Here is a 27,600-nt window from a genome sequence, read left to right as displayed (position 1 = left end):
CAAACTTCATATTGCCAAAAATACCAGGCTGTTCCAATTTGTACATCAAATTTAAATTGCAATATAATTCTTCCCAACTCATTGCTGAACAAGATAGTAATTTCCCACAACTTTCAGTCAAATATAAAAGTCATATTCTTAAGAATATTTTTAAAGACCACAGGGACTAAAACTTTAATAATAATACCACTAGGTGCTTAAAAAAAAAAAAACCTCATGTAACTTTTTTTTTTAACCAAAAGCATCCAATAATGTTGGATTCGAGTTTGCTCATAACAAATCAAATCTAGTAACAGGCATATTACAGATTTGAAGTAGCTATGTGTCTCTCAATTTATAAATCAGAAATTGGAAATAGGAAAGGATGCTGTAATGTGGGAGGGTCCTACATAATGAAGGTCTTTATAACTCCTGGCTCCTGAGCTATACAATCTAATATCCTCTCCGGTGGTTCTGTGATATGCCCATGCATTACAGTTCTTGTTGACAGTCTGTTGCCTTGGAAATATTTCATTATTTCAGTTTTTCCATTTGTAGACCCTTGGCCTTGTGATATGAAGGCCATCCTATTTCATATTTTCGATTATCATTTAAGCAATCTTGTGGAGCTATTTATATATAAGCAAGTGTTAGACAACGCATATCATCATTTATCACTCTGTGTTTAAGCTTACATTGTAGAAAGAAATGCCTCCAAAAAAGTCTCCACCACCACCTTTACTTTTTAAACCAAAAGCCCTGTGCTACTGGAATATGCTTTGCAAACCAGCCTGGGCGTATCACATGCTTGACACTTCTGTCTAATTTTCTTGGTTTTACATCCACGTAGTGGAAAAACTCTGTGGTAGTACTATATAATTTGCAGGCTACTGGAGTTTTTTGTTTGTTTGTTTGTTTGGTTTTGTTTTTAATCAAAGGAATTTTAATACACAAGGTTTTCAACTTGTTATTTCAGGCTCCAAAGAGACACTTTCTGCGTGTATGAGTCAGAGGAATTTAAGGATAACTAAATAATAACATAAGACATTATCAAGAAAAAACTTCTTTTCCCAAAATTTACTCTGTAAACATTATTAGGAGGAAATGACTTTTGTACTGTATTATTAAACTCAGGTCAGAGTTTCTAAACAAGAAGACAATTCAAAAGATTTTTTTTCTCTCTCTCTACAAGTTTTGATACTGGTATATGTGAAAAACAACAGAGATAGTGTCCATAAAAGCCTTTAAGAAGTCAATGATTTGGAAACCATGTTTTAAGTAAATGGGAGGAGGTCACTTAATGCATGTCCACAGAAAACCATCTTTTGTAAACATATTTCTGTTCAACCATTACAGAGAAATTACACTGCTAACCAACAAGTTCCAGGCACAAAGTCCACATAAAGGTGAAGTGACTACTTAGTTGAGCAAGTAACTATGAAAAACAACCCCTCCTGAACCAACCGTCTGATTTCCCATTTCTCATTACAAAACCAAATCAAGGAACATGTGTAATGTTTACACTCAAAGTGTTAAGAGCATTTTAAACCCTAATAACAAAGTGAACCCTCAGGGCATAAAACAACTGTTTGGATAACGGGCCAAGTTTGTGGTTATTACTGTTTGAAACATTTAGTTTATAACTCCTTTCTTCCTTTCCTCTGTATCGTCGCTCCTTCTGCCCGTACCTCTTTAGTACTCCTCCCTCTCCCTACAGGTTAAACCTTCTCAGATCCAACCTTTAAAATGACAGCATCCGAGCTGAACAAGAAGATGCTATTAAAGGGCATTAAATTAAATACAGTATATCCTCCTACAACTTCAATCAGAATTTCAGACCAAGTGTTATTTAGTTCAGCTCTCAAGTGGAGCAGAATAACAAATCGCGCACTTTGATTTACCTTCTTCGAATGCCAAATGGAGACAGGTGATAAAGAACGCGCTCATGCACAGGCTATGAAGTTTCCTCTAGAAATTAATTCTATCTTCAAGATTCCTATCTCAGAGAAATTCCCAAAATGGCACACAAATAGGCCTCTGCTGGAGAGATTACTGGGGCCATCCCAGTAAATACATTTACTACCAGAGAACTGGGGAAGAAGGAGGCAAAGAAAAGGAAAGAAGGGAGGAAATCAATTATAAACTTTTGACTTCGAAAAGTATTCATCACCGTGTTAAATACGAAATAATTATTAAAAGCTTTGCACAAATGCTCTGAAAAGCAATTTTTCTACCTACAAAAGTAAAGTACTTAATATGTGAATTCCCATAAAACACTTAAGACTAAATGTTCCTTTTAGCTTTATGAGTTGTCAGGTAGTTAATGCTAACCATCTTTAACATCTTTAAAAGCTGCGCTGTGTATGATTTACTCCCAGGTACATGACTTATACAGAAATTAGAGTTTAGAATGAGTCTCTTACGTATCTACTTGAAATTATTTCCTTAATCCTGACAATTCTGCGGTCCCTACTGAATAAAGGAAACAAGCAATAGTGCAAGTGAAGTTTTCTAAGGGAATAGCTTGTTTAAATATCTCCTTAACAACTAGATGGAAACTACAGGTTAAATGCTATGTTGTATCAAAAATAAAAATGCCCATGTCAAAACAATTAAATCTTGCTACTATGGACTTCCCTCATCTTTTCAAGTTCACTTAAGCCTGTGAGGAAAGTAAACATCGCTGGTTGGGGGCCGGGGGCGGGGGGGAATGGACACATCTAACCGCATTTGTTTTCCTCGGGAATCAATGGGTAACATTTCATACTTCCTACTGAGCATTTCCTCTTCTGAGACAGAAAGAGAGATTCACTTTGCTCAAACCAATATGCTATATGCAATTAATGTCATTAACGCTGCCAATTAATAGCAAATAGGAGTCCAAACAAAGTAGGCTGGGTGGACAGCAGGAGGGGAAAACCACGAGGGGCGGAGGGGTGCTTAGTTACTCTGAAATCTAACAATGCCACTCACGTAGGACAGTTAAGGAAATTGTGAAGACAAACTCCCTTTCCCTTTTGGCTTCGGTGTAACTAACTTCAAACAGACATGCTCGGCTGAGCTCCCTGCCTGGATATGCAGTTCTCCCCTGGAACTTTTTAAAACACAGATCCGCAAACAGTAACTAACGGGACAGAGATGTTCCAAGTGTTGGCACATTTTGGATCTCGCTGTTGGCTGGCTCATTGGGACTGAAGGGTTTTCTTTTTTTCCTCGGGGGTGAGGGGGTGAGGGGGGTGTGGAAGAAGAGAGTGAATAGGAGGGCAGTGGAGGAGAACAGAGGGCAAAAGCAGGAGACCTACAAGTTGACGAGGCTGGGGGCGGCAGCCCGGGCGGCGGGGAGGCGGCCGCGCGCCTCTCTCCGCCCGGCCCGGCCTAGAGGCTCCGCGCGGAGACAAGCCCCTCGGCGACACCGTCCGGGCCTGGCGCGAGCTCCGCGCTCCCCGCCCCCGGCCTCCTCCTCCTCCTCCTCCTCCCCTGCTCGCCAGCCTGCCCTCCCCCTCCCCAGCCTCATTCCTTCCTAGAGAGCAGCTGCCAAGGGACCTGCGGCGGCCCCGGGGATCCCCCGGCCCCCCCACCCGCACCGCTGCTCCCCGCCACACTGCAGCCCCTTCGTTTTTGTTTCTCTCTTTTTCTTTTTTCTTTCTTTTTTCTGCTTTTTCTTTTTTTTTTTCTTTTCTTTTCTTTTCTTTTTTTTTTTTTTTCTGTCAACGAGTCACTCCATTCGCCGAGCCGAGGAGGTGCGACCGCTCGGAGAGCCTGGCGCCGCCGCCGCCGCCGCCGGAGAGCCCGCTCGCTGCCGCAGCCGCCGCGGGCGGACAATGCGCGCGGGGACCGCGGAGCCGCCTGCCCGGCAGACCGGGTTCCCGCGGGCTCGCGGCCCAGGAGGCGGGCTGCGGAGCGGGGCCCGCCACCTCGGCGGAGGCGGCGGCGGCGGCGGCGGGAGCGGCCGCCCCGGCGGCAGGTTCAATAAACAGAAAAGTGTTACCGTTCTCGCCTGGAAGGATCCTGCTGAAAGCTGGGCTTGGTGGGCGCCATCTTCCTGCTATTTTTTTTCCTCTCTTACTTTTTGCCTCTCTCCCCACTCCCGGGGCGGGGGGCGTGGGGAGGGCGGGGGGTGTGCGTGTGCGTGGGGTGGCGGGAGTGAGTGCGGGCGTGCGCTGCGCTCAGCGGCGGCCGGGCGGGCGGCGGCCGTGGCCGTGGCCGTGGCCGTGGCGGCGGCGGCGGCGGCGGCGGCGGCGGCCGTGCTGCTGAGGCGGGGAGGCTACGGAAAAGTAGAGGGGCCGGAGCCTCGCCGGCAGCCGGCCGTCCCCTCGCGCCGCCGGTGCCTCTCGCCGCAGGTCGCCGCCTCCTCCGCCGCCTGCGCCTTCTCCTCCCCCTGCTCTCCGGGCGCCGCCGCCGCCGTCCATGCGTCGCAGAGCCCCCGCGGCCCGGGCCGCTCCGGCTCCCGAGACATGCCCGGCGCGGAGACAGGCGACCGGCGGCGGCGGCGGAGGAGGAGGGGGAGGCGGCGGCGGGGGGGCGGCGGGGGGAAGGCGGCCGCGCGGCCCCGCGGGCAGCCCGGCCCAGGGCCCCGCCGCCGCCGCCTCAGGGTTCTCGCCCTCGCGCGCCGCCACACCCCCCGCCGTCACCCCCGCCGCCGCCGCCCCGAGCCGGCCGGGTGGCAGGTGGGGCACACACCCTCCCGGCGGGGGGCGGTGGGGGGCCCTAGGCCGGGAGGGGCGGGGAGCGGGGGAGGAAGCGCAGGGGGTTCCCAGCTTGACCGCTGTGAAAGTATTTCTGAGCATTTTCCAGCTGCTTTGCTCCAGAGCGCTCTCTCGCACGCAGACACACACCGCCCCCCCCCCCCCCTCTCGCGCGCGCTCTCTCTCTCTCTCTCCCTCTCTCCGTGTCTCTCTCTCTCCTCTCTCTCTCTCGTTGGGGGACTGGGAAGCTCGGCTGCCGGCGCAACAACGCCACTCAGTTGCAGTTTCGAACACTTCCCTTCTCTGGAGTATCGCGGCCAGGAGGAAAGAAACAAGAGAGAGAGGAACTGGGAGGCCCACGGCAGCGGGCAAGGCAACCCGGCGTCCCGGGCGCGCCTTCGGGGACAAGCGGGTGGGGTGCGCGGGCGGAGAGGCCCGGAGAGCCCCTCTGGGCTGGCGGAGCGGCGGCACAGGCTACCTTGTGGCTCGGGCGCTCTCAGCAGCATTTCCAAGCCCGGAGCAATCTGCATTATTCACGCATGTATCAAGTCTGCAGACCCCGGGGTTCACAAGTGAATCCCCAGGAGTTTAAACGCAGTTAGATAAAACGCTTCTCCCACCTGGGCACCTGGGACCAGACCGGACTTCGGGCCCTCTGGGATCCAGCCTAGCCGCGTCCTTATTTTACAGCTCAGAGAGGCCTAGAGATAGGGCCACTCGGTGCAGAGCCAGTGCTGGAATCTATTGCCTAGGTAGCCCTTGGTCAGAGATTTTTCTCCACGAAACCGCTCTGCCGGGTGTGGGCAGCTTTTTAGGCAGAGACTTGGATCAGTCATGTGTCACCCAGGAAAGTAGAAAGGACTCCCAAAGCATTTCTTATGAGAGCCAGACGGAAAACATCAATTCTAGGAGAGGCTTTGCATTTTACTTTAAACTTAAGAGAAAACAGACTCTCAAAGAGGTCCCATTCACTGCTACCATTTCACTATAGTGGGGCTGAGAGTCAGAAACTTGGAAAACCTAAGTGTTTTTCATGGCAGACGTGTTTAATCTGCATGATGATGTTCGAGTTCTCTTTGGAGTACACTCTACAGGTAGGAGAAGATGAGAGTGATTGAAAAATGAAGTAGAATGTGTTAAGTACAAAATATACATGGGCTGGAAGACAGAGGAAAAGTTGCCTGCTTGGAAGTTCTGGCTGCAAGACAGTCAGCTTAGGGCGTTTCTACCAAAAGATGACAAATGAGAGAAGCTTGTATTCTCCCAACAGGTGACTCTTTGCTTGAAAACCCCCTTATGCCTGTCACTTCCTCATCAAACTCTCGGAAGGAAGTTAATGCTTTTTTTTTTTTTTTTTTTGGTAAAATGATGTTACCATTTACTATATATAACAGACATATCCAGGTCTTGAGGTGGAAACTAAAGTCTGCCCTTCACAGCCCCTACTACCTAACAAGTAGGTGGCCTACATTCCCAATAAAATTCCAGAGGACAGGGGACTTGTGACTAAGACCATGCCAATAACCTTCTAGCCCTCCCCCATGACTCATCCCCCTTTCCCCAAATTAAAATTAAAGGTAGTAACAGGTGTCGTCATATCTGAGTAATGAAATGGAGAGCTACATTTTTCACAGCTAGCACCTTCTCTTGTCAACATGAGAGAACATAAAAAAAAAGGGAACACGACATCCCACAGGCTAAAGTTTAGAGTTGATTCTTTTTAAAGCTTTAATCTTTAGAACTGCACTGGGATTCAGAAACTTGATAAAGTGGCCCCAATTCAAAGACGAACATGGAAGCATTGCAGCGCTTTCAGGGGCAGAGTTGGGGACCATGGAGGATTACCCTTGGGTGCTGCTGACTGGCAGGCAATTGGCCGTGGGAAGATCTTCATGGTGACAGACACCAACACTCCAAGAATAAACATAAAAGCTGGAAATTCATGACCACTTCTTATGCCCAGTTCATGTCTTAAGGGTTACTTGAAGTTCCCCGGAGTTCCCTGAAATCGTCCAAAGGCCTTCTGACATTTCTGACCCTTGACTCCCTACTTCAGAGACCACACTATTGTGACTACTGCCTGCACTTCCTAGTTAAAGTGACCGATGTATTCTATTGTCATTTAAATGTTTTATAAGTGACAAAAAAAAAAAACTATACCTGAATCATGAGAAGGAAAAATCTAATTCCTTCCTGGTCCTTTTATGTTTGAAAAATTCCCAGATCTTTTGTATTAAAGGTTCTTGTAATCACTGAACTAAAACAAGACTAAAATAATTTTTTAAATCTCTTTAATGAAATAGGCTCTTTTTGACTTATTTTTAAGACTCTCTTTTTAAAACTTCTAACAATACTCAGAGAATATAATGAAGTTCTCTACAGAATATATGCAATACAGGGCATCAACTTGGAAAACATTCAGTGTGTTATGCAAAACCTGCTCTGGTCGCTGAGCCATTGGTTAGAAGGCACAAAATATGGCAGTGATAGATTATCTTAACCTTTTCAGTTTAAACACTGTTGGTTCAAATCAAAGGTTCTCAAATCAATGAAGTTTGAAATACAAGGTAAAAATAGGAGCTCTTATTTGAATTATGCATTGTGTATATTTTAAGTTAAATGCCATTGGCAAATCTCTCAGATGTTTAATCGTGTGCAATCTGGGAAACACAAATATTTAATTTCACACTTTCATGTGTTCTTTTTTTTTTTCTCCCATCTCTTATGAAACTGAATCCCACAAATGGGAAGCTTACCTTTCATACTACATTGTTAGTTTTTCTCAGGGCATTTTTGTGGATTACATTTTTGATAAAATCTTGAAACATCGCAAGTTGTCCTTAAGGAAAAACTTCAGGGTTCTAGGGCTGTTGGTGGTGCTGGTGGTAATATTTTCCCCCTTTCTTTCCTAATTGAATCAAATGATGTTTCCTATTTCAATGTCACACCCATAATTTTTTTAAATCTATAAATGTTTGAAAGAAATGCAAACAAGAAATACTTGAAAACTTCCTTCTTACCACCTAACCTAACTTTGTAAAATTTGCTTCCTAACTTGTATCTCTGAATCTTATCATTTGCATTATAATACGTTTAAAATGAATACTTAACAACGCCAAGGAGACTCGGATTTCTTGCTCTATTTCCCTGTAGTAACAGGTGACAAGATAACACTATTATGTAGAATTGCAAGTCTACAGCTTCTCCTGAAAACCGTTCCCATTCTGTTTGGAAACAAATGATCAATCACCCTCAGGTGATCAACTGCCCCCCTGGCTGCCCGTCAGCTCGGGTCCGCACCCGGCAGAGGCATTGAGAAAATTCCGCTGAAGGGGACGAGGATCCCAAAACTTTGCAAAAGCACCTTGTGCTGTGTCTCAGACTTCGCTGTAACTCCTTGGCTACGCGGGGCTGAGACTCTGGATTTGGGGCCATGCAGAACGCACAGGGTGGTTCGACTTCGCCGGTACACTAAGTGCCTTTCAGTCTGAATTGTGAATGATTTTTTTTTTTTTCTGTCTTATCTATAGAACGAGGGGCAAGCAAAGTGAGCCCTGGCGATGTGCATGTGTGTTGTAACGCCAAAACAAGAGGCAAAGTGAGTCCCACCCCAGCATCCCGGAGCGGGGGACACTATCCCAGCCCAGGCGAGACTACTCACCGCTGCTGGTAGGAGGTGATGCCCTGGACGTTCTGCGGGGTGCCGTTGGCCGCGGCGCCGGCCCTCCCCATGCCCGCGCCGGCCGGCACCCCCGCGGCCGCCCCGCCGGCCGCCGCGGCCGTCACCTGCACGCTGAAATCCGGAAATATTCGGATCATCGCCGCGGCTTCGGCCCCCGGGCGCGGCGGCTCTGGGCTCGGGCTGGCGGGGGCTCGGGCTGGGGCTCGGGCGGCGGCAGCAGCAGCAGCGCGAGCAGCGGCGGCGGCAGCAGCGGAGCCAGGCACCAGCCTGCAATCCCATTAGTGAGCCGCGGCCACTGTGCGCGGCGGAGAGGCGCTTTGATGTGCGCGCAGCGGGCTGGGGTGGGGGGGGTGCCGCAAGCGCGAGGAGGAGGTGCGGGGGGGGGGGGGGAGTGCGAGGGACTTGCAAACAGCAAAACGTGTCAGGGTGGGGCCTTTTTTCCCTTTTGGGGGGCGGTGGTGCTCCCCCCTCTTTCCAGGATGTTGCTCTCACTGGCTGCTCCGGCTGCGCCGCGCGAGCCCAGCTGAGGGAAGAAGGGGAGGGGGTGGCGGAGGAAGGATGCACCGGGAGGCTTGGAGAGGACTTGGCCGGTGCAAGGGAATGACGGGCTGCGAGCGGAGGGTGCCTTTCTTTCCCGCCCCCTCAACAACACGGACACACACACACATACACACACACACCGCGCACTTCTGACCCAAAGTGTAAGACGAGCGCGCGCTCTCCCCCTCTTTTCTCTAGAGAAATAACCACCATCCAGGCAGGCTCGCGCCTCCCGCGGCTTCCAGTAACCTGGACTCCAGCCCGCGTGTGCAGGAATGGGGGCGCAGATTCTCCCCTCCCGGACAGGACCCCTCACTCTACCGGTCTTCTCTACGCTAGGTAGCGCGAGGGTTGCCAACTGCAAGTTGGACTACTGGAGAACTTGATGCTTATCAAGGAGGGATGGTGTGCAAAGGAGGAAGGGGGGGGGGCGCTTTTGTGCAACGGAGAGTTTGTTCAACCCTTTATAAGAAGGGACTCTCTTCGCTCCTGGTGGGCGGGCATGTTGGTCTTGGACAAACTTGTGAGGTGGGGACTGTAGGTCCAGCTAAAGGGAGCCGGTTGTGCCCCTGGTGATCCATCTCTATACGCCCCTTTCAAACGATGAAACGAATAAATTAGCAGCCACAGCTGGGGCGAACTCTGCAAATTCCAGCCACCAGGGAAACAAAAAGAGAAAACACGTGCATTTATTTTCTCGTGCCTTCCAGTTACTTCTCCACATTGTTATATCAGTGTTTCTTTAGGGGCTAAGGCGGGATGCCGTGGTTTGGGCGCGCCTTTTTAATGACAACTTGCACTCCTCGCCTGTATAATGGGTGGGGGCAGTGAGGAGTGAATGGCTACTCCCCACCCCCCGCCTGGGACCCCCGCGTGTCCCCACTTCCTCCTTCTTCCTTCCGGATCGCGAAACTGGACCGGAGTTGCCTGGCGGAGGGTGCAGCCCCTGAGCAACGCGGGACGTGGTCTCGCCTCCTCTGGCGCGCCCTTACCCCCGGGACCCTTTGCTGGTATTGCTGTTGGTTTCCCCCATCTCCTTCTCTCGTCTCTTCTTCGCTCCGCGCTCAAAGGCCCGGGCCTGGCAGCTAGGGGAACGACTGGCCGCCGCGCCCGCAGCGCGAACACAACTTGGGTTCGGCGGAGCGTGGTGGCCGCGGCCGCGCCGCCCGACCCTCGGCCAATAGCGCCTCGCCGGGCGAGGCACCTGCTTAACCCTTTGGGCCTGGGGCTCAGCCGGCCGCTGGGACCCAGAGGGGCTGGGCCGATTGGCCAGAAGTTGCCAAGGACGAGAGTGGTAGAGACTGCCCGGCCCGGTGTCCCCGCACCAGGTCTGGGGGCCAGACGCCTGCCCTCGCCGCAGACCTGGGCTCCCGTTCCATCCTCGTGACTCCGGGAAAACAGCCCAGCGGCACAAAGACCGGTCCGCGCCCGGGCAGCGTCCCGCGCTGGCGGCGCAACCTCTTTGCTCCCCTAACCCGAGTCAGTTTCCGGAGGAGCCGCCCGAGCCCGGCAGCCGCAGGGAGACAGAGGGAGGGAGCCCCAGCTCTGGCTGGCCGGGCCCACGGCGCAGCTGCGTTTCCATTTTCCTCTCAAAGAAAATGCTTTGGACGGCAGATAATACCAGGAGATATGAAACTGCTTCGTCCCCCACATGTTGCACGTAAAAAGAATCGTAATGAGCATCTGTGGCGTGACGAGTTAGTTGAAGATCTAACCGAGGTCCTGTCTACCTCCTTCCTAGGAAGGGGGCCTTTTCCTAGTTTAAAGGCATTTCATTCAGAGCTATTAACAGTTACTTGTTCTGTGGCCAAACACGAAGTCACTGAACCGGCGCGGGTGGGGGCTCTATTGAGAGGGCAGGTGCACAGGGGTAGGTGGAAAGCCACAGGGGAGGGATCAGGTCACAGAAGTAGGAGGGCCTCTTCCCACCAGGAGCCCTGCTGCCGGGCCAAGCCTTGCGGGTGGACTCCGGTTTCCGTGCTCCCTCCACCCCACCTCTCATCCTCAGGGTTGGGTCAGAAGAGATTTCTAATACCACCCCTTGGCTCAGCGAAAGCTTTCCTATGGAAAGAAAGGGGAGTTCGCACTAATTATGGAGAGGTCAAGAATGTTCTAGGGGTTGAGAAAAGTTCTCCTTCTCTGACTGCATAAGGTCAAGGCCAGCAGTCCTGCAGGCCAAATGAAGTCCAGTTAAGGGCTGACCAATGAGGCTTAAAAGGAACATATATGCAGACAGTGGCTTTCTATATAATAGCATGTCTGAATTATTGGCCCATTGGGGGTGGTGACTGTGCCTGGCGTCTGACGTCTAGGTGGTTCCCAGCCAGTAAGAGCTGCCTCCATGTATGTATGGTTTAACTCCAGTATGTAATACCATGTTCCAGGTTAGATCCGGTGGATCAGCAGGCAGCCCCTAAATGTGCTACAAGGTTCCAGAAACCGGTAAAATGCTCTTTGCCCAGAATAGATATTTTCTCTTTTAAAATATTTTCTACATAATCAATGAGTTGCATTTATAGACCATATCATCCTTCTTTTTAAATTTATCTTTGATTCTATGAATAGAAAAGACTAGCGATTATATTTTATTGGCTACTTATTTTATGGACTAGTTGGTCTGGAAATATGTGGTCCTGCTTCCCTTCTTTCTTGGAGGGCAAGTTTTTCTTGCAAGCCCAAAGGGCAAACCTGTCTCCCTCAAAAGAAGATGTGAGATTTGCTGGTGGACGTTTGAAACAAGATATGCTGAAGCTACTTCAATTATACTTGATACTATTAAAGTAGAGTTTAATGAGCACATTCAGCTTCAAAGTTCCAAGCTTTCAACTATCCATATTTAAGAGAATTTATATGGTTCCTGCCCTCCAGAAACTTTCTTTTCTAAAATAGAAATAAACAGACTATGCAAAGAAGACTTGCACAGTATGTTACTTTAGGATGTATGTGATAAGTCTGTTTCACTGTTTTTGTCCTTACATATAAAATTTTGGAAGTTTGGTTTGCATGCATGAGAGACAAATTCCTTATTGGATCTTATCTTTATGTTCATTAAGGACCTTAAGCAAAATATGTTTATTCCCTCATTAGTAATTCAGATTTCATTACTCTACTCTTTCAGTTAAAATCTTTACATGCTGGCAGCTGTTTTGAAATATTTTGAAAGTTGCTTTGGCACTATTCCAACCCAAAGGGCTCCAGTTAACATTAAACTGTATACTTTCTCATTGTGCATCCCCCTTCCCCCACCTAAAATATACATATCAGGTTATGTTGAGATGTAGAAGAGGAGTTTATGATGTTTTAACTCTGAATACATACATATGATATACACACAGCTAGCACAATTACATATTTACATCTTTATCCTTGTTGTCAGTGTACAACTGTGCCTTTTGCTCATATGATAAAAATATCTATTCTCTGGAAATTCATTTTCATTTACTTAGAGTTAAATGGTTTGACTTTGACTTTTCATTATTGGCTGTCAGAAGCTGCCAATGACAGGTAGGAGAGAAGAACTACAAAGCTTTATTGTATCTAATTTTTGCTTTACTCTAGTCAGGTGTTTAAGGAGAAATAAAATAGTACACAGAGACTAGAATAAGATAAAATAAATAGATAAATAGAATGAAAATGTCATATATAATGAATAAAGTAGGAAATGCTTTACTCTGAAATGCTGAGAGTTTTATTGCAGGGATCATACTTCAGTAGAGGTTTTTTGGGGGTTTTTCTGTTTTTTGTTTTTCTCATTAAAAAAATGTGAAATGGTCTATAACAGTTTGAGACATAAGGCTTCATTGTAGGAAAAGCTATGGGCTAAAATTAAGATGCTCCCATTTCATGGGAAGGAGATTTTATCTTATGTAGAGGGGATAAACTTTTCATTTAAAAAATGTTCCATCTCTGCTCCTCAATTGAAATTGAATTCAAGCTCTTAATGCTAAATTTTCCATGCTATTAATATGTCCCCTAATCCAGTCAAAAGCAAAACTATGTCAGGGGAGAGAAAAATAATATAAACCTCACAATAATGACTTTCTTGATATTCCAGGGGAGAAACTAAGGAACTGAGAATATCTAATAAATCATTATTTATCATATATGTATGTCCATTGATAACCTATAAGGAGAGCACTGAAGATTTACATAAAATGTACAAAAGTGGCATGGGAGATTGGGCCTTTCAATATTACTACAGCCTATATCAAATACTATCTCTAACTATTATGCTTAAGTAATTCTTAGAGGACTTTATAAATATTAGCTAGAAAAAGAAGTAGTTTGGTTAAAAGAGAAAAAGAAATCCTTTAGCTGTTTCTAAATTCAGCAGCAGGCAGTAGAAGAGGAATTTTTTTTTTTTTTTAATGTGAGTGAGGAAGGGTCTCAAATCCATGGTTTTTTTTTTTTTTTTTTTGAGTTAGAATATTCACACATTGTGGTAATATTATTCCAAAGCATGTGCAAATCAATAGAATCTAACTAAAGCTAAACTTAGACTTACATGCAAAATAACTAAATTATCCCAACATATTTAAAGACTAATTTGTCTTTAAACAACAATCTCAAAAGCTGCTCTTATTTTTCCATGATTGAGGATTTTATTTTGGAGCTGAAATATCTCTAATTTTTAGGAGATGATTGATTTTTAAATCTACCTGGGAGGATAAAGGAGTGTCAAATGCTGGCTCCAGTCTGCTGCTTCTATCACTGTCAACATAATTAGAACTTGGAAGGACCCACTAAGATGTAAGTTAGGACTTGTACTTCAAGTCCAACAGCAACATGTTACTTTCTGTTCCAGTGAAAATTATGCCTAGTGCTAAAGGCAAATTTTATTTCTGTTCAGCTTGATTCCTCCAAGTAGGTATACTCAAATAGCCAACAGACTCTTTTCTTCTCTTAATTTTCTCATTAATTGTAAAAATATTAATTCATTGCATGCTTGATTCAAGAAGTGACTAATTGCTTTGGATTTTTTTTTTTTAATGAAAATGACCATACTAGATGAGTTTTTACTTGACTTTTTCATTTTCAGTAGGATGGGATATTTTATAAACCTAACCACAAAGCAAATCAAACAAACAGTCTTATTACACTCCATGCTGTGTCAACCACTCTATTTTTATTAAATTATCATGTCTTGAGGATGAGATAGTTGGATGGCATCACCAACTCAATGAACATGAATTTGACAAGCTCCTGGAGATGGTGAAGGACAGGGAAGCCTGGTATGCTGTAGTCCATGGGGCTGCAAAGAGTCAGACAAGACTACAATGACAAACGCTATGTCAACCACTTTATTTTTATTAAACTGTTATGTCTCTTCACCTAGAGGAGTGGATCTCAAACTTGAGCATACATCAGAATTGCAAGAAGGGCTTATTAAAGCACAAAATTCTGGGCCTTACCTTTACAAGCTCATATTCAGTAGGATTTGGGGTGGGGCTATTATTATTAATAATAATTTGCACTTCTAACAAATTCCTAGGTGATACAATTGGTCCCCGCATCATATTTTAGAATCACTGGCCTGGCCTGCAGTGTTTAAGATAGAGGTACGTTGGGAGGTCTAGCTTCAGATCCCAACTTTGCCACACACTGATGAAACCGGGAAGGGCAAGTTCTTTAAGCTCTTTTAGATTCTACTACTTAACCTGGTGTTAATTCAGGCCAGCAAAAATGGATTTGCCTTGCATGGTGGGGTTTCAGGGACCATTCCTTCCTTCAGGGGGTTGAGTTTATTAGCAGAAGTAAATATATAAAGAAACAAATATATAGATAAATAAAATGTCCTAAGGGCAACAACAGATTTACATAAAATGTACAAAAGTGGCTTGGGAGATTGGGCCTTGAACCAGATGAGCCGAGAAAGAAAATCAGTCAGGAGCTGGGGGCAAAAATCACGCACTTCAGGGGACCTCCCTGATGGTCCAGTGGCTAAGACTCCATGCTCCCAAGGTAGGAGGCTTGCATTTGATCTTTAGTCAGGGAACTAGATCCTACATGCCACAACTGGGAATCTGCATACCGGAACTAAAGATTCCACACACTGCACTTAAGACCTGGTGCAGCCAAATTTTAAAAAAAAAAAATCTTGCACTCTGGGTTTAATTACAGTTCTACCATTTGCAAGCTGGGTGACTTCAAGTAATTTCTTTATTTTCACCAAGCCTCTGTTCCTTTCTTTGAAATATATGTAGTTCTCAAGGGATTGTGGTAGGGTTTAAATGATATAAAGTGCATGAAGCACTTAGTACAGTTCATTACTCCATGAAAGGTAGTCATCACCATGGGGACAGTCTCTTAAGATCTCTCCCAAGTTCTCTTCTTTGGAGATGAGAAAGGTCTTGAAATTTACCCACATAAGTATTGAAATGCTTCCATGCTCTGTTTATGAATGTTGATAAGTCTGTTTAATTTAAATTCTACAAGACACCTGCAATTCTAAGTGACTAACTTTGTTGATCAAATTCAAGAAAGACACCAGATAGAAATACTGCAAGCATTTCCCAAAGTCCAGTGCACTTTTCCAAGAGTCCTAAAATTTAGCATTACACAAAGGGTAGATAACCTCTGACGTTGCTGCTGGTGCTGCTGCTACTAAGTTGCTTCAGTCATGTCTGACTCCTGCAACCCCGTAGACGGCAGCCCACCAGATTCCCCCATCCCTGGGATTCTCCAGGCAAGAGCACTGGAGTGGGTCGCCATTTCTCCAATGTGTGAAAGTGAAAAGGGAAAGTGAAGTCTCTCAGTCGTGTCCAGTTCTTCAGGACCCCATGGACTGCAGCCTTCCAGGCTCCTCCGTCCATGGAATTTTCTAGGCCAGAGTACTGGAGTGGGTTGCCATTGCCTTTTCCAACCTCTCATGTTAATCATATGCAAAATGTATAGGACCTAGAGGTTATCATAGTAAGTGAAGTAAGCCAGACAAAGACAAATGCCATATGATATCATTTATATGTGGAATCTAAAAGACATGATATGAATGAACTTATTTATAAAACAGAAACAGACTCACAGAAAACAACTTACGGTTACCAAAGGGGAAAGGCGTTGGGAGAGGGATAAATTAAGAGTTGGGATTAACATATATACACTGCTATATATAAAATAGATCATCAATAAGATCCACCGTATAGCACAAGAAACTATACTCAATACTATGTAATAACTTATATGAGAAAAGAATCTGCAAAGGAATAGATATATGTATGTGTACAACTGAATCGCTTTGCCATATACCTGAAACTACCATAACATTGTAAATCAACTATTCTTCAGTATAAAATAAAACAAGTTTTAAAGAAAACTGAAAAAAAGTATGCAGTGCAGTATCCTATCCATCATTCTTGTTATAAGAAATATATCTGGTTGGTACGGTTCTCAACAACAACAATTGTTATCAACTTTCATATTATAAACAATTTTTGATTAAAGAAAATTAAATAAAGATTCTTTAAAAGATATGCTTAGACATAAAATAGTGGATTACAGATTCACTATTGTATTGGAAACAAATATGTGGCTTTTATTTCCAAATGTTTTGAAATTAATAAGGGTAAGGATAACTATAGTCTTTCACCGGAGTGTTCCTTGGAACGAGGATTCACAAACATTTTTGTCTCAAGTCTCCTTTAATTCTTAAACATTTGGAGGCCACTCAAAGAGCTTTGGATTATGTATATCACATCTATCAATATTTAATATAGTCAAAATTAATTTTTAATATTTTTCTTATTAGTTCATTTAAAAAATAATACTCATTACATGTTAACACACACTTTTCATTGTAAAAATTAACTATTGTTTCCAAACAAAGAAAAAAAGAAGAGTGATGTTGTTTTATATTTGTTTTGTTTTAACATCTGGTTTAATAGAGGACAACCAGATCCCCATATTTTTTCTGCATTTAGTCTGTTGCAATAAGTTGTTTTGGTACAGAAAATCCAGCTTCACATAGATATATAGTTAGAAAAGAGGTAAGTCAAATTTTAAGGACCTTAACATATAATTGTGAGTATCTTCTCTACTGTTATTATACTAACACTCAACAAGTAATAATTTCTTAAAAGTTAGCTGAAGTCACATTAAGAAATGTTTCACATTCCAGTCATTGAAATTCATTGACCTGTAGAATTTTTGTTCATGCATGGCTTTGTATCATATGCAGTGATAATTTTTGAAACATTAACATAGATCTTCCAAAGGTTAACAGATTTCATTATACAATATCAATAAAAATCACATGTGCTAGTATCTCTACTATTCTGATTTGAATTAGTATATAAAACCTTTACTTATTGGGAAGCTGTCAAGCTCACAATGACAGATACAAGTTTCCTAAAATTCTAATTTTCACTTGGAATCTCAAATACTATTATTGGTAGCCAAATACTGAAAGTTGTATCTTCAAAGGACAGGCACATTTTATTCATTTTCAAGAAAATGTCCATCAAATACATCTAAATAGCTATAGTTTGTCTGTTGTTCTTTCAAATAGTGTTTCATTAAAAAAAAAAAAAGTGGCTAGTTCAGCTTGCAACAAAAACAACAGGACAAGAATATTTTGAGATACTTATAGATATGCGCCAAAAGGGCTTTATAAACACCTCCCATTTCATCACAAAGGATGTTTAAAGATACATGTTCAAGAGTCCAGACTTAATAAAGTTAATAATTCATACTGCTTCATCAAGGATGTTCTCAAATGAATCTGGCAGCTGTTCACTGTGAATGTGTGGCAGGGGAGGATACAGCGACTCCCAGTGCAGTTTGCTCCTACTCCCTTGATTCATGTTGATGCCCAAGCAGTTTTACTCACCTTTGCTTCTGTACCATCAGCATCCACAGTGACATATCCACAATGAAAAAGGCAACTATTTATTATGTTGTTAGCATTGTTATAGTCTATTAAAATAGTTTTGACTTCATGGACACCCTGAAAAGGTCCTCAGCCCACACTTTGAGAACTGCTGTCTTAAGTTATTATTATGACCAATAAGGAAAGTTTTAACTTTTCTTTTTGCTGTGTTTTTTTAAAAGAGTGAAAACACACTTTGCAATTATGTGTTGCTTCACTATCAAATCATGAGTGTATTATTAAGAATGTACTTACAATTTTGACTTCATGTGGAACTGATAAATGTATGTTTTGCTTTTATATTGTCACCCAGGAAGTAGGTATTCCAGTACTTAATGTTGAAGATCTGGGTCCAGGAACTTCACTTTCCCTCTGTTCTCCAGAAAAAAGATGGGAATATAGAAATCAGACTGATACTTCAGAAAGATATAAAGATGAAACTCAGAGCTAGATTAAGTTCCATAGCAGAAAGAGGTTTTCCACTGTTCAGAACCTGAAGAGGGCCACCTCTGAAGGTGCTGAGCCTCCCACACTTGGGACATATCTTGGCAGAACAAAGTGACCACCTTCTAGAAACTCAGGTAAAGAACTGGAATCAATGCCCTTTAAGTTCATATATTATGTAGACATAATATTTAACCACATTATCTCTATACCATAAGCAAAATACAATTACACCATTTTTAAAGTTTTATACAATCTTTCTAACACAGCTTCACAGGCAACTAAAAATATTTTCTATATCATTCATCATTATTCTCAGGCTGGAGGATTTTAAAATCTTGTTCAAAATGGAAAAACAAGCTGAGTTATTTGTGCGAAGCATCTCCAGTTTCTCAAAACCCACAATGCACAAGAAAAAGGGAAAGATCTGTAATTTAAGTATTTACACTAATTAATTTTAAGTACCCTGGACAGCTGCTCAAGACACAGCCCAAAAGGAGGAGAGTAACAGTCTTTTGAAGTTAAATCACTACTTGTTATTAGTATTCATAATCCAAGGCATATCTCAAAGAGATGATAAACTCCTGAAGAATTAATCATTTATTATGGAATTTAAAATAATCTTGTTGAAGAATTATATCCCAACTCTGAGATACATATTTGATGGAAGTTGTAGAAGAAGCAGCTTCTTGGCTGACTTATTTACAGAGACAGCTTTTCAGTGTTTTTGTCTCAGAGGAATCAAGAAAGGATGTGTATCAGAGAAATGTTATCTGTGTATCTTTGCATGAAGGTAAGATACCAACATAACTCTTTTCTAACTTTACTGATTTTGACTGAGAAATGATCCCTCTTAAAAAGTGATTTGTGTGGTTGCCATGAAAGGAAACTATATACTTGACGAAGATTCATTGAAAATTGTAAGTTATTTATATATGGGCGGGGGTGGGGGTGGATAGCAAACCCAACTGCTCAAATTTCAAAGTTCTGCCAATCTTATTTTGTTTCATTTTGGGAGTGATATGGAGCATTTCCACTTGGAAACTGCTTTGATGCTGAAGATCTCAGTTTATTATGATTTTATTTTTAACTTTTTATAAAAAAGAAATATTGAACATTTCAGAAGGAAAATACACTATATATGAAATCACTTCAGTTTGGCGCAACAAAAACCCAAGCTAATAATTGCTGCTGTAAGATAGTTTATTTCTCTCTCATGTAAATGTTTGGGATATACTAGTAAAATGTGATTACATTTCTTTTTTTTTTAAAAAAGAAAGAAGACAACAACATTTTTTGAATTGTAGTGTAATGAGGAATCTTGAATGGTGAGGTGTACTTTAAATTCAATTGACAATATAGAATTAAACCCAGGCAAATGTTCAGATATTATTTATTCCATAGTAATGTGATCAACTATTGTTCTTTTGGCCCATAATCAGAATATGAAGGAGAAGTATCAAGGATCAAGGTTGTTTATAGTGAGAACATGGACTCTAGAAAATCTCAACCACCCCTCTCATTGACAGAATGGTTGCCAGTATTCAGCAGTTTGAGAATGAGACATCTTTCTGTTGGTCATCTCAGATGTCTTAACATTTACAACCTGGTTCTGGACAGAGACAAGATATATCTATAAAATGACTTGCTCCCTCCAATCGTTTTCTGCCAAAGATTCTCTTACCTTCAACTTGAGCTCCTTTTAAACCTTTAACTCCAGGTTTCATTCCAAGCACATTTCAGTGTTACACACTTTGTTGTTACCATTTGAAAGTTATAGAGAAACTCGGATATTTTAATAATAGCTTAGAAAACTCCATGTTCTACATTGTATGTTAGAGGTCTGGAGAGGGAAAACTTGAAACTCAGTGCCTGGATTTTAACCTGGCCAGGGACTTCAGGCCAATTACTCAGCCTCTCAGGGAAGAGTTGCTTTCATTCATTTCCTTTTAATGATGCATGAATTTGTTTCAACAAATAGTCCTTGAACACCTATTATATGCCAAGTATTCTTTTAAACAGCAAGGCTACAGCAGGAAGTAAAACAACGCTGCTGCTCATGTGGAGGTTTCACTATAGGCAAGAGGAGATAGTAATGAACTAACATTGGTACAGTCAGAAAAGACAACTTACAAGGATGTTATAAGGATTAAATAAAGTAAGCAATATAAAGTGTTTAGCCTTAGTGCCTGACTTGCAAACACACTTGTAGGTGGGAGCTATTATTGATGGTGTTACATGGATTTGGAACAGTATGAATCAAAAAATTTGAGTTTCATTAATAGTTTAAAATTACATTCCTAATCTACATGGAAGGAGTTGTTCCTATTTTGAAAATAAAAAAGTCTCTAATATATAATGGAATTTTTAAAAATTATTATTGTTTAGTTGCTAAGTCGTGTCGAACTCTATGTGACATTTTGAGCTGTAGCCCGCCAGGCTCCTCTGTCCATGGCATTTTTCAGGCAAGAATATTGGAGTAGGTTGCCATTTCCTACTCCAGGGGATCGTCCCGACCCAGGGACAGAACCTGAGTCTCCTGCATTGCAGGCAGATTCTTCACCCCCGAGAGATCATGGAAGCCCCTAATGGAAAATTATCTCACATTAAAATAATTTTTATTTCTCCTCTCTTATTACTCTGATTTTTCACAGTAGAATATATGTATTTGAAAGTACCCACAAAGAATTAGTGGTGCTAAAATGGGTAAACACATGAAAATGAAAAATGAATGTTTCCTGGTCATCTGCTGGTAGTCAGGCACTATGTTGGGCATTTTACACACACTCTCTGATGACACTTGAAAAGGTGCATATTATTATCCCCATGTTTACAGCTGGAAAAACTTCATTAATTGCAACAGACTCTAATAAACACTTGGAACAACTAAAGAAAAATAAAAATGAAGACAACTAAAATGACTTCCATTTTTTAGTTGCCAGTTATTGTTTTACAAGTATATATTATTGTCTATATATATCTTCCCTGTAAGAAGCAAAGTAATGAAATACCACCAATCAGACTGAGAAGATAACTGACAGTGTTTATATCGTAATAATTAGTTGTCCTAAAATAAATCAGGATTTTTTTTTTTTTTACTTTCCCTCCTAAGTTCACTCAAGTAACGATGTAAAATGGTCATAACACTCTAGTTCAACTAGGAATGCTCATAGAAATGGTAGGGATTTTTTTTTTCCTATTAGGTTTGACTGTGTGGATCACAATAAACTGTGGGAAATTCTGAAAGAGATGGGAATACCAGACCACCTGACCTGCCTCTTGAGAAATCTGTATGCAGGCCAGGAAGCAACAGTTAGAACTGGACATGCAACAACAGACTGGTTCCAAATAGGAAAAGGAGTACGTCAAGGCTGTATATTGTCACCCTGCTTATTTAATTTCTATGCAGAGGACATCATGAGAAACGCTGGACTGGAAGAAACACAAGCTGGAATCAAGATTGCCAGGAGAAATATCAATAACCTCAGATATGCAGATGACACCACCCTTATGGCAGAAAGTGAAGAGGAACTAAAAAGCCTCTTGATGAAAGTGAAAGAGGAGAGTGAAAAAGTTGGCCTAAAGCTCAACATTCAGAAAACAAAGATCATGGCATCCGGTCCCATCACTCCATGGGAAATAGATGGGGAAACAGTGGAAACAGTGTCAGACATTATTTTTGGGGGGCTCCAAAATCACTGCAGATGGTGATTGCAGCCATGAAATTAAAAGACACTTACACCTTGGAAGAAAAGTTATGACCAACCTAGATAGAATATTCAAAAGCAGAGACATTACTTTGCCGACTAAGGTCCGTCTAGTCAAGGCTATGGTTTTGCCAGCAATCATGTGTGGATGTGAGAGTTGGACTGTGAAGAAGGCTGAGAGCCAAAGAATTGATACTTTTGAACTGTGGTGTTGGAGAAGACTCTTGAGAGTCCCTTGACTGCAAGGAGATCCAACCAGTCCATTCTGAGGGAGATCAGCCCTGGGATTTCTTTGGAAGGAATGATGCTAAAGCTGAAACTCCAGTACTCTGGCCACCTCATGTGAAGAGTTGACTCATTGGAAAAGACTCTGATGCTGGGAGGGATTGGGAGCAGGAGGAGAAGGGGACGACTGAGGATGAGATGGCTGGATGGCATCACTGACTTGATGGAAGTGAATCTGAGTGAACTCCGGGAGTTGGTGATGGACAGGGAGGCCTGGCATGCTGCGATTCATGGGGTCACAGAGTCGGACACGACTGAGTGACTGAACTGAACTGAACTGAACTGAATGATAGCAATGGTATAGATCAATGCTCCTAATATATGGTCCCAAGACCAGAATCATCATTGTGGGAACTTGTTAGAAATGCAAATATTTGATTCTCACCTATGACATGAAAAATTCTGAGAGTGAAGCTTACACTCACTAGCGTAATGGATTGTGATGTATCCAAAAGTGTGAGGGTAATTATTGGTAACCATATTATAGATCATTATAAAACTATTTTTTTTCTGAAGCAAGTCTCTATCCTTAGCAGAACAAATTTATGTCATCGGTTTCTTTATGTGAAAATAGAAAACGAAACACTCCTTTAAAGACTCAGCATTTCCAGATGTTTCCCAGGATCACCATTTAGGGAGCTGTGAAGATAGTAAAACTTGAGCAAATATTTCAAAGGCAACCAAAGTCTAATTTCCTTTCTAAATTCTACTGCTTCTAAAGGAGTGGGGAGTATATTGCAAAGGCTCAAGATCTGAAAGTTCAGAAGAGAAAACCAAAAGAAAGAGTGAACACAGGGCCCTCCCAAATATGCTTTAGAGGCTTTCTATCCTACCTGGAGGGCTGGCAGGACCAGGCCTTGTTCAATATGTAGGAGGTCAGAGACTGGGATTGGTTTGTTAAAGCTGTCACTGAGATTAGAGCTTCCCGAAGCTCCTGTCCGAACATCAAGTCAATTTCTTGCTAAACTCTCTCTCATTTTAAATGGGAAAAAGATTAGACTGTTGAATGCTTGGGGAAAAATATAAAACCAGCTGGTAGGCAAGCTTTCCTTTTTAAAAGAGAAATTCTCTCAGCCTTCTGAACTCAAAGATAGCTTAATAAAAGTTTTGGAAAAGACTAAAACTAGTGGGGGTAAAAATAAGTGAAAAAAAAAGTGAAATAAAACATTGTATCAGTGAAATAAAACATCTTCAAAGTTCTTACAGAGGTACTGCTGAGGTAGAAAAGGGAAACACATAATGCAAAATAATGTTTAGAGATTTTAACTCCAGAAGAGTATGGGAAACGCATGACCTAAGGATAGAAAAACCATGCTTAGCATTCAAAGTATTCATATTTCTCACATGTGTACACAACCTCCTGAGGCACAGATGTCCTCCTCTCATCTAATCAAAAACTCCTTTGACAGGGACCCTTTGCAGGAATAACTGGAATGGAGCAAGGAACTCAAAGTAATCCTCATTCAAATGTAAAAAGTAATGAAGAAAGGCCTCCTGAATTTTCCATCATCACCCCAGTCTGATGACCTCAAAGCTATGGCTTGCACTATAGTTTTGAGAAATGAAGCCAAAGTAATAGTGATTGTAGCAAGATTTCTGGTGTAACTGGGCCCTGGTGAACAGTTTCCATGAATTAAACTGAAGTAAAGTTCAAATGTTCCTGAAGTAGGTGGGCAATGTAGCTGCTGCTGCTGCTGCTGCTGCTGCTAATTCGCTTTAGTCATGTCCGACTCTGTGCGACCCCGTAGATAGCAGCCCACCAGGCTCCCCTGTCCCTGGGATTCTCTAGGCAAGAACACTGGAGTGGGTTGCCATTTCCTTCTCCAAAGCATCAAAGTGAAAAGTGAAAGTGAAGTCACTCAGTCGTGTCCGACTCTTCGGGACCCCATGGACTGCAGCCTACCAGGCTCCTCCGTCCATGGGATTTTCCAGGCAAGAGTACTGGAGTGGGGTGCCATTGCCCTCTCCGGGGCAATGTAGACTTTAGACCTAATCAAAATCAAGTTATTTAGTTATGATGACCAAGAATTAAATGCAAAGATGCAGACAGGCGTGCAAGAGGCTTTAGGTTGTGTATTGAGTGGGGATGGGTAATACTGTCCAGGAAAGATAAAGAGAGGGCAAGCAGGATTTGGCTAAGTTGTCAGACCAGGATATACATCTGAGATTTGTGAAGAGAAAGTGGAAGAAGAATTGTGCAGGGAGAGTCTCAGACTGAAACCCTGAAGAGTCAGGTCCTGTTTCAGAAGAATTCCACCATGGGCAGAAGTGGTCAGGCTCTGGCAGCCCCAGTAGTGTTCAATTCCTGTTTGAGGACCACTAGGGAGGAGTGTGGGCTTCCCAGGTGGCACAGTGGTAAAGAATCTGCCTGCAATGCAGGAGACCCAGGAGACACAGGTTCTATCCCTAGGTCAGGAAGATCCCCTGGAGGAGGGCATGGCAACCCACTCCAGTATTCCTGCCTAGAAAACTCCATGGACAGAGGAGCCTGGTGGGTTACAGTCCACGGGGCTGCAAAGAGTTGGACATGACTGAGCGTACCTCCACCACCACCAGGGAGGTGTGTGGTCTTGGCTCAAGAGTTGTGACATCCTGTGAAAGCACTGCCCCTAGAGGCTGTCAGCCATGTCACAACTGAATGCAAGTTCTTTCATGAAGGAAGATAAGTGGCACACTTCTATGGTACCTGCAGGCCACCCCTGTGCCATACAGACCCATGTCTCCATTCAGGAGGAGCCCTCCAGGACTCCGGTGGGGCTCTCTTACAAATAGCTTGGACTACTTTCGGAACCCTGGGGGCCTGCACTGAGATTCTCCAGTGAGGGTATTCCATAAATTCCACTGTATCTTTTTCTGCCACTGACATCTTCAAAATCATAGAATATGCTTGATCATCTGTCCAAGCAGCAAAGCTGCTTGTTCATGCAGTCTGGTCCTGCCATAGAGCCCTGCCCCCGGTATGTGGACTGAAGCAGTATTCCTAAGTGTGGGATGTGTTGCTTTCTGAACCCAAAGAAACTTATCAGGCATTGTGCTTCTTTCTTTGTTGTAAGATTCACAAGAAGCAGCAATTTGGTGTTCTGTTTGTTTGTTTTTTAATAATTTGGATGGGCTACCCCAGCATGCCTATGATCCTATGATTGCTAGGTTCCCAAAATTCTACTGCTATGTGCTCATGTGTGCTAAGTCCCTTCAGACTCTTTGTGACCCTAAAGACTGTAGCCTACCAGGCTCCTCTGTCTATGGGATTCCCTAGGCAAGAATACTGGAGTGGCTTACCATTTCCTCCTCCAGGGGATCTTCCCGACCCAGGGATGGAACCTACATTGTTTATATCTCCCACATTGGCAGACAGGTTCTTTTCCACGAGCACCACCTGAAAGCCCTCTACTGATATGACAGGCCCCCCAATCCCCATATGGTTTATTTCCTGTTCTCTGGAGGGCATGTATCTTAACAAGCCTTTCAGGATGCTAGCCACTTCTTACTCAACATGCCTGACATACATAATATCATCAATGCAATAAACTGTTGTGATATTCTGAAGGATATAGAATGGTCCAGATCTCTTAGGACCACAATATGACAGTTTACATAGCCCTGTGGCAAAACTGTGATTATATACTGTTATCTATACCATGTGGACCAAAGAGAACTATTTCTGTTCACTCTTCTTGATTAGGAGAGAAAGTAACAAGCACACTTGCCAAATCAAAGGCTACATATCATGTAATGAGGTCCTTGCCAAGGTGAAATTCTATGTTCCAAAGAGAATATCCCCAAGTCAATAAAGTCTCCTTCATCCAGTATTATGTTCAGGCCCACTTTTTCAAGCATCCTCAAAATCTAATCCCAGGGGTACTTCCCCAGCTTCTGCTGGAATATGCTGGCTAAGTTAGGATATGATTAATTTCTCTGTTCTCAAGCTCAGTACAGCTCTAGCTGGGTTCCACTGAGACTTGATTCTACTTACCAACATGGCAGCCAGAAGTGGTGGAGGCAGATATTGAGGAGAAGCCCCTAGTTGCTGTGCTGGGAAGAAGCCCCTGCAGTATCTCCCCACCTAGAAATGAGCTGACCACCTACACAGGCTCAGAAGGTTCAGAGGAATCTGGGGAATCAAAATCTACAGGGTTGTCTACTCTAATGTCTCCCTTATCCCATATGTCAAACTTCCTGACTTTCCCTCTGAAAGCCCTGATTATTAGGTCTGACTCTGGTGAGCTTTTAGTCATTTGAAGCTCAGTAATTCTAAGTCTGGGGTTTGTTAATTGGCTTTTCCTGCCTTCCCCCTATGGAGGATCAAGACTACTTTTGAAGCTGTTAAAGAGGTCCCCAGGACGTCTCACCTAATTTTTGGTTTGTTAATGGCCATTAGCTTTTTATTATTCTTCTCTAGTGTTTTGATTCAACCTAATAACAGCAGCCAAATGTATTGTCCTTACACGCATTATTCCCCACCCATCTCCTGCACAGCACTTTTCAAAATCTTGAGTCACACTTGCAATCAGGGTGTCCCCTGCACAACGGCAATGTCCTAGGTCATTACCTGTGAAGGTTTTAGCAATGGGATCACCACCTTTTGACGGGGGACTGTGTGTGCTCTGCTTACCACCAAGATGGGGGTCCTTATTGCCATAGGAGCCGAATAATCCGGGCCCAAAGCCTATCTCTTCATCCCTTTGGGTCCCCAAGAAGACAGATGCTGAGGCTGAGTTAGAAATATACAAGGTCTACTGGGAAAGGTATCCCCTGTGAAAGGTAAAGGGGAAGGAAGCAAGATGAGACAGGGAAAACTTTTAGACAAGCTGGAGATCTGTAAATGTGAAAGGAAAGTGGGAGGAAGCAAACTGGGAGAACCTCAGACCACCAGACAGACCTAACAAAGCCTTGGCCAACCCAGGTGAAAGCTCCAAATAAAAATCACCCTTAGAGGAGTATAGCATCAGGCAGAAATGGCCAGGCTGTAGAACCTTGCCATGTTTGGTCATCACAAAGTGTCAGCCAGGAACAGTCTGGCCTGGGCTCAGATGCTGTGGTGGACCCTCCAGCCATTGCCACTGGAGGCTGGCTGTCAGCTCATTGCACTCTGAGTGTCCCATTTCCATAGCTGACACAGCTATTTTATTAACAAATATACCAGGGGCTTCCCTGGCGGCTTAGACAGTAAAGAATCTGCCTGCAATGTGAGAGACCTGGGTTCAATTCCTGGGTCAGGAAGATCCCATGGAGAAGGGAATGGCTACCCACTCCAGTATTCCTGCCTGGAGAATTCAATGGACAGAGGCTACAGTTCATGGGGTCACAAAGAGTTGGACACAAATGAGCGACCAACAACTTTTCTCATTTCAAAGAACAGTGGTAGGTTTGACAGGAAATACAGAGTGAATAAGTATGGTTCTTGCCATCTGAGGG

At 43.4% G+C, this 27,600-nt stretch overlaps 1 protein-coding gene across 6 annotated transcripts in view; it reads right to left on the bottom strand.

Annotated features, from left to right (window-relative positions):
* Positions 1–8,689, bottom strand: part of NPAS3 (neuronal PAS domain protein 3) — a 962,475-nt gene extending 953,786 nt beyond the window's left edge. For 2 of the 6 annotated variants that reach the window (XM_069558692.1, XM_069558694.1), the window contains exon 1: positions 3,968–4,560. In XM_069558692.1, the coding sequence (XP_069414793.1) occupies positions 3,968–4,017 (50 nt within the window). In that variant the 5' untranslated portion in view covers positions 4,018–4,560. Of the gene's footprint in view, positions 1–3,967; positions 4,561–8,325 lie in introns of those variants that run through there. The other 4 variants (XM_069558691.1, XM_069558689.1, XM_069558690.1 and 1 more) reach the window with 4 other exon arrangements.
* Positions 8,690–27,600: the final 18,911 nt, after the last annotated feature.

This window comes from Ovis canadensis, chromosome 18 (genome assembly GCF_042477335.2).
Source record: "Ovis canadensis isolate MfBH-ARS-UI-01 breed Bighorn chromosome 18, ARS-UI_OviCan_v2, whole genome shotgun sequence".
Lineage (NCBI taxonomy): Eukaryota > Metazoa > Chordata > Mammalia > Artiodactyla > Bovidae > Ovis > Ovis canadensis.
Note: the sequence above shows the minus strand (reverse complement) of the source record. Positions and strands in the feature narration are given on the sequence as shown.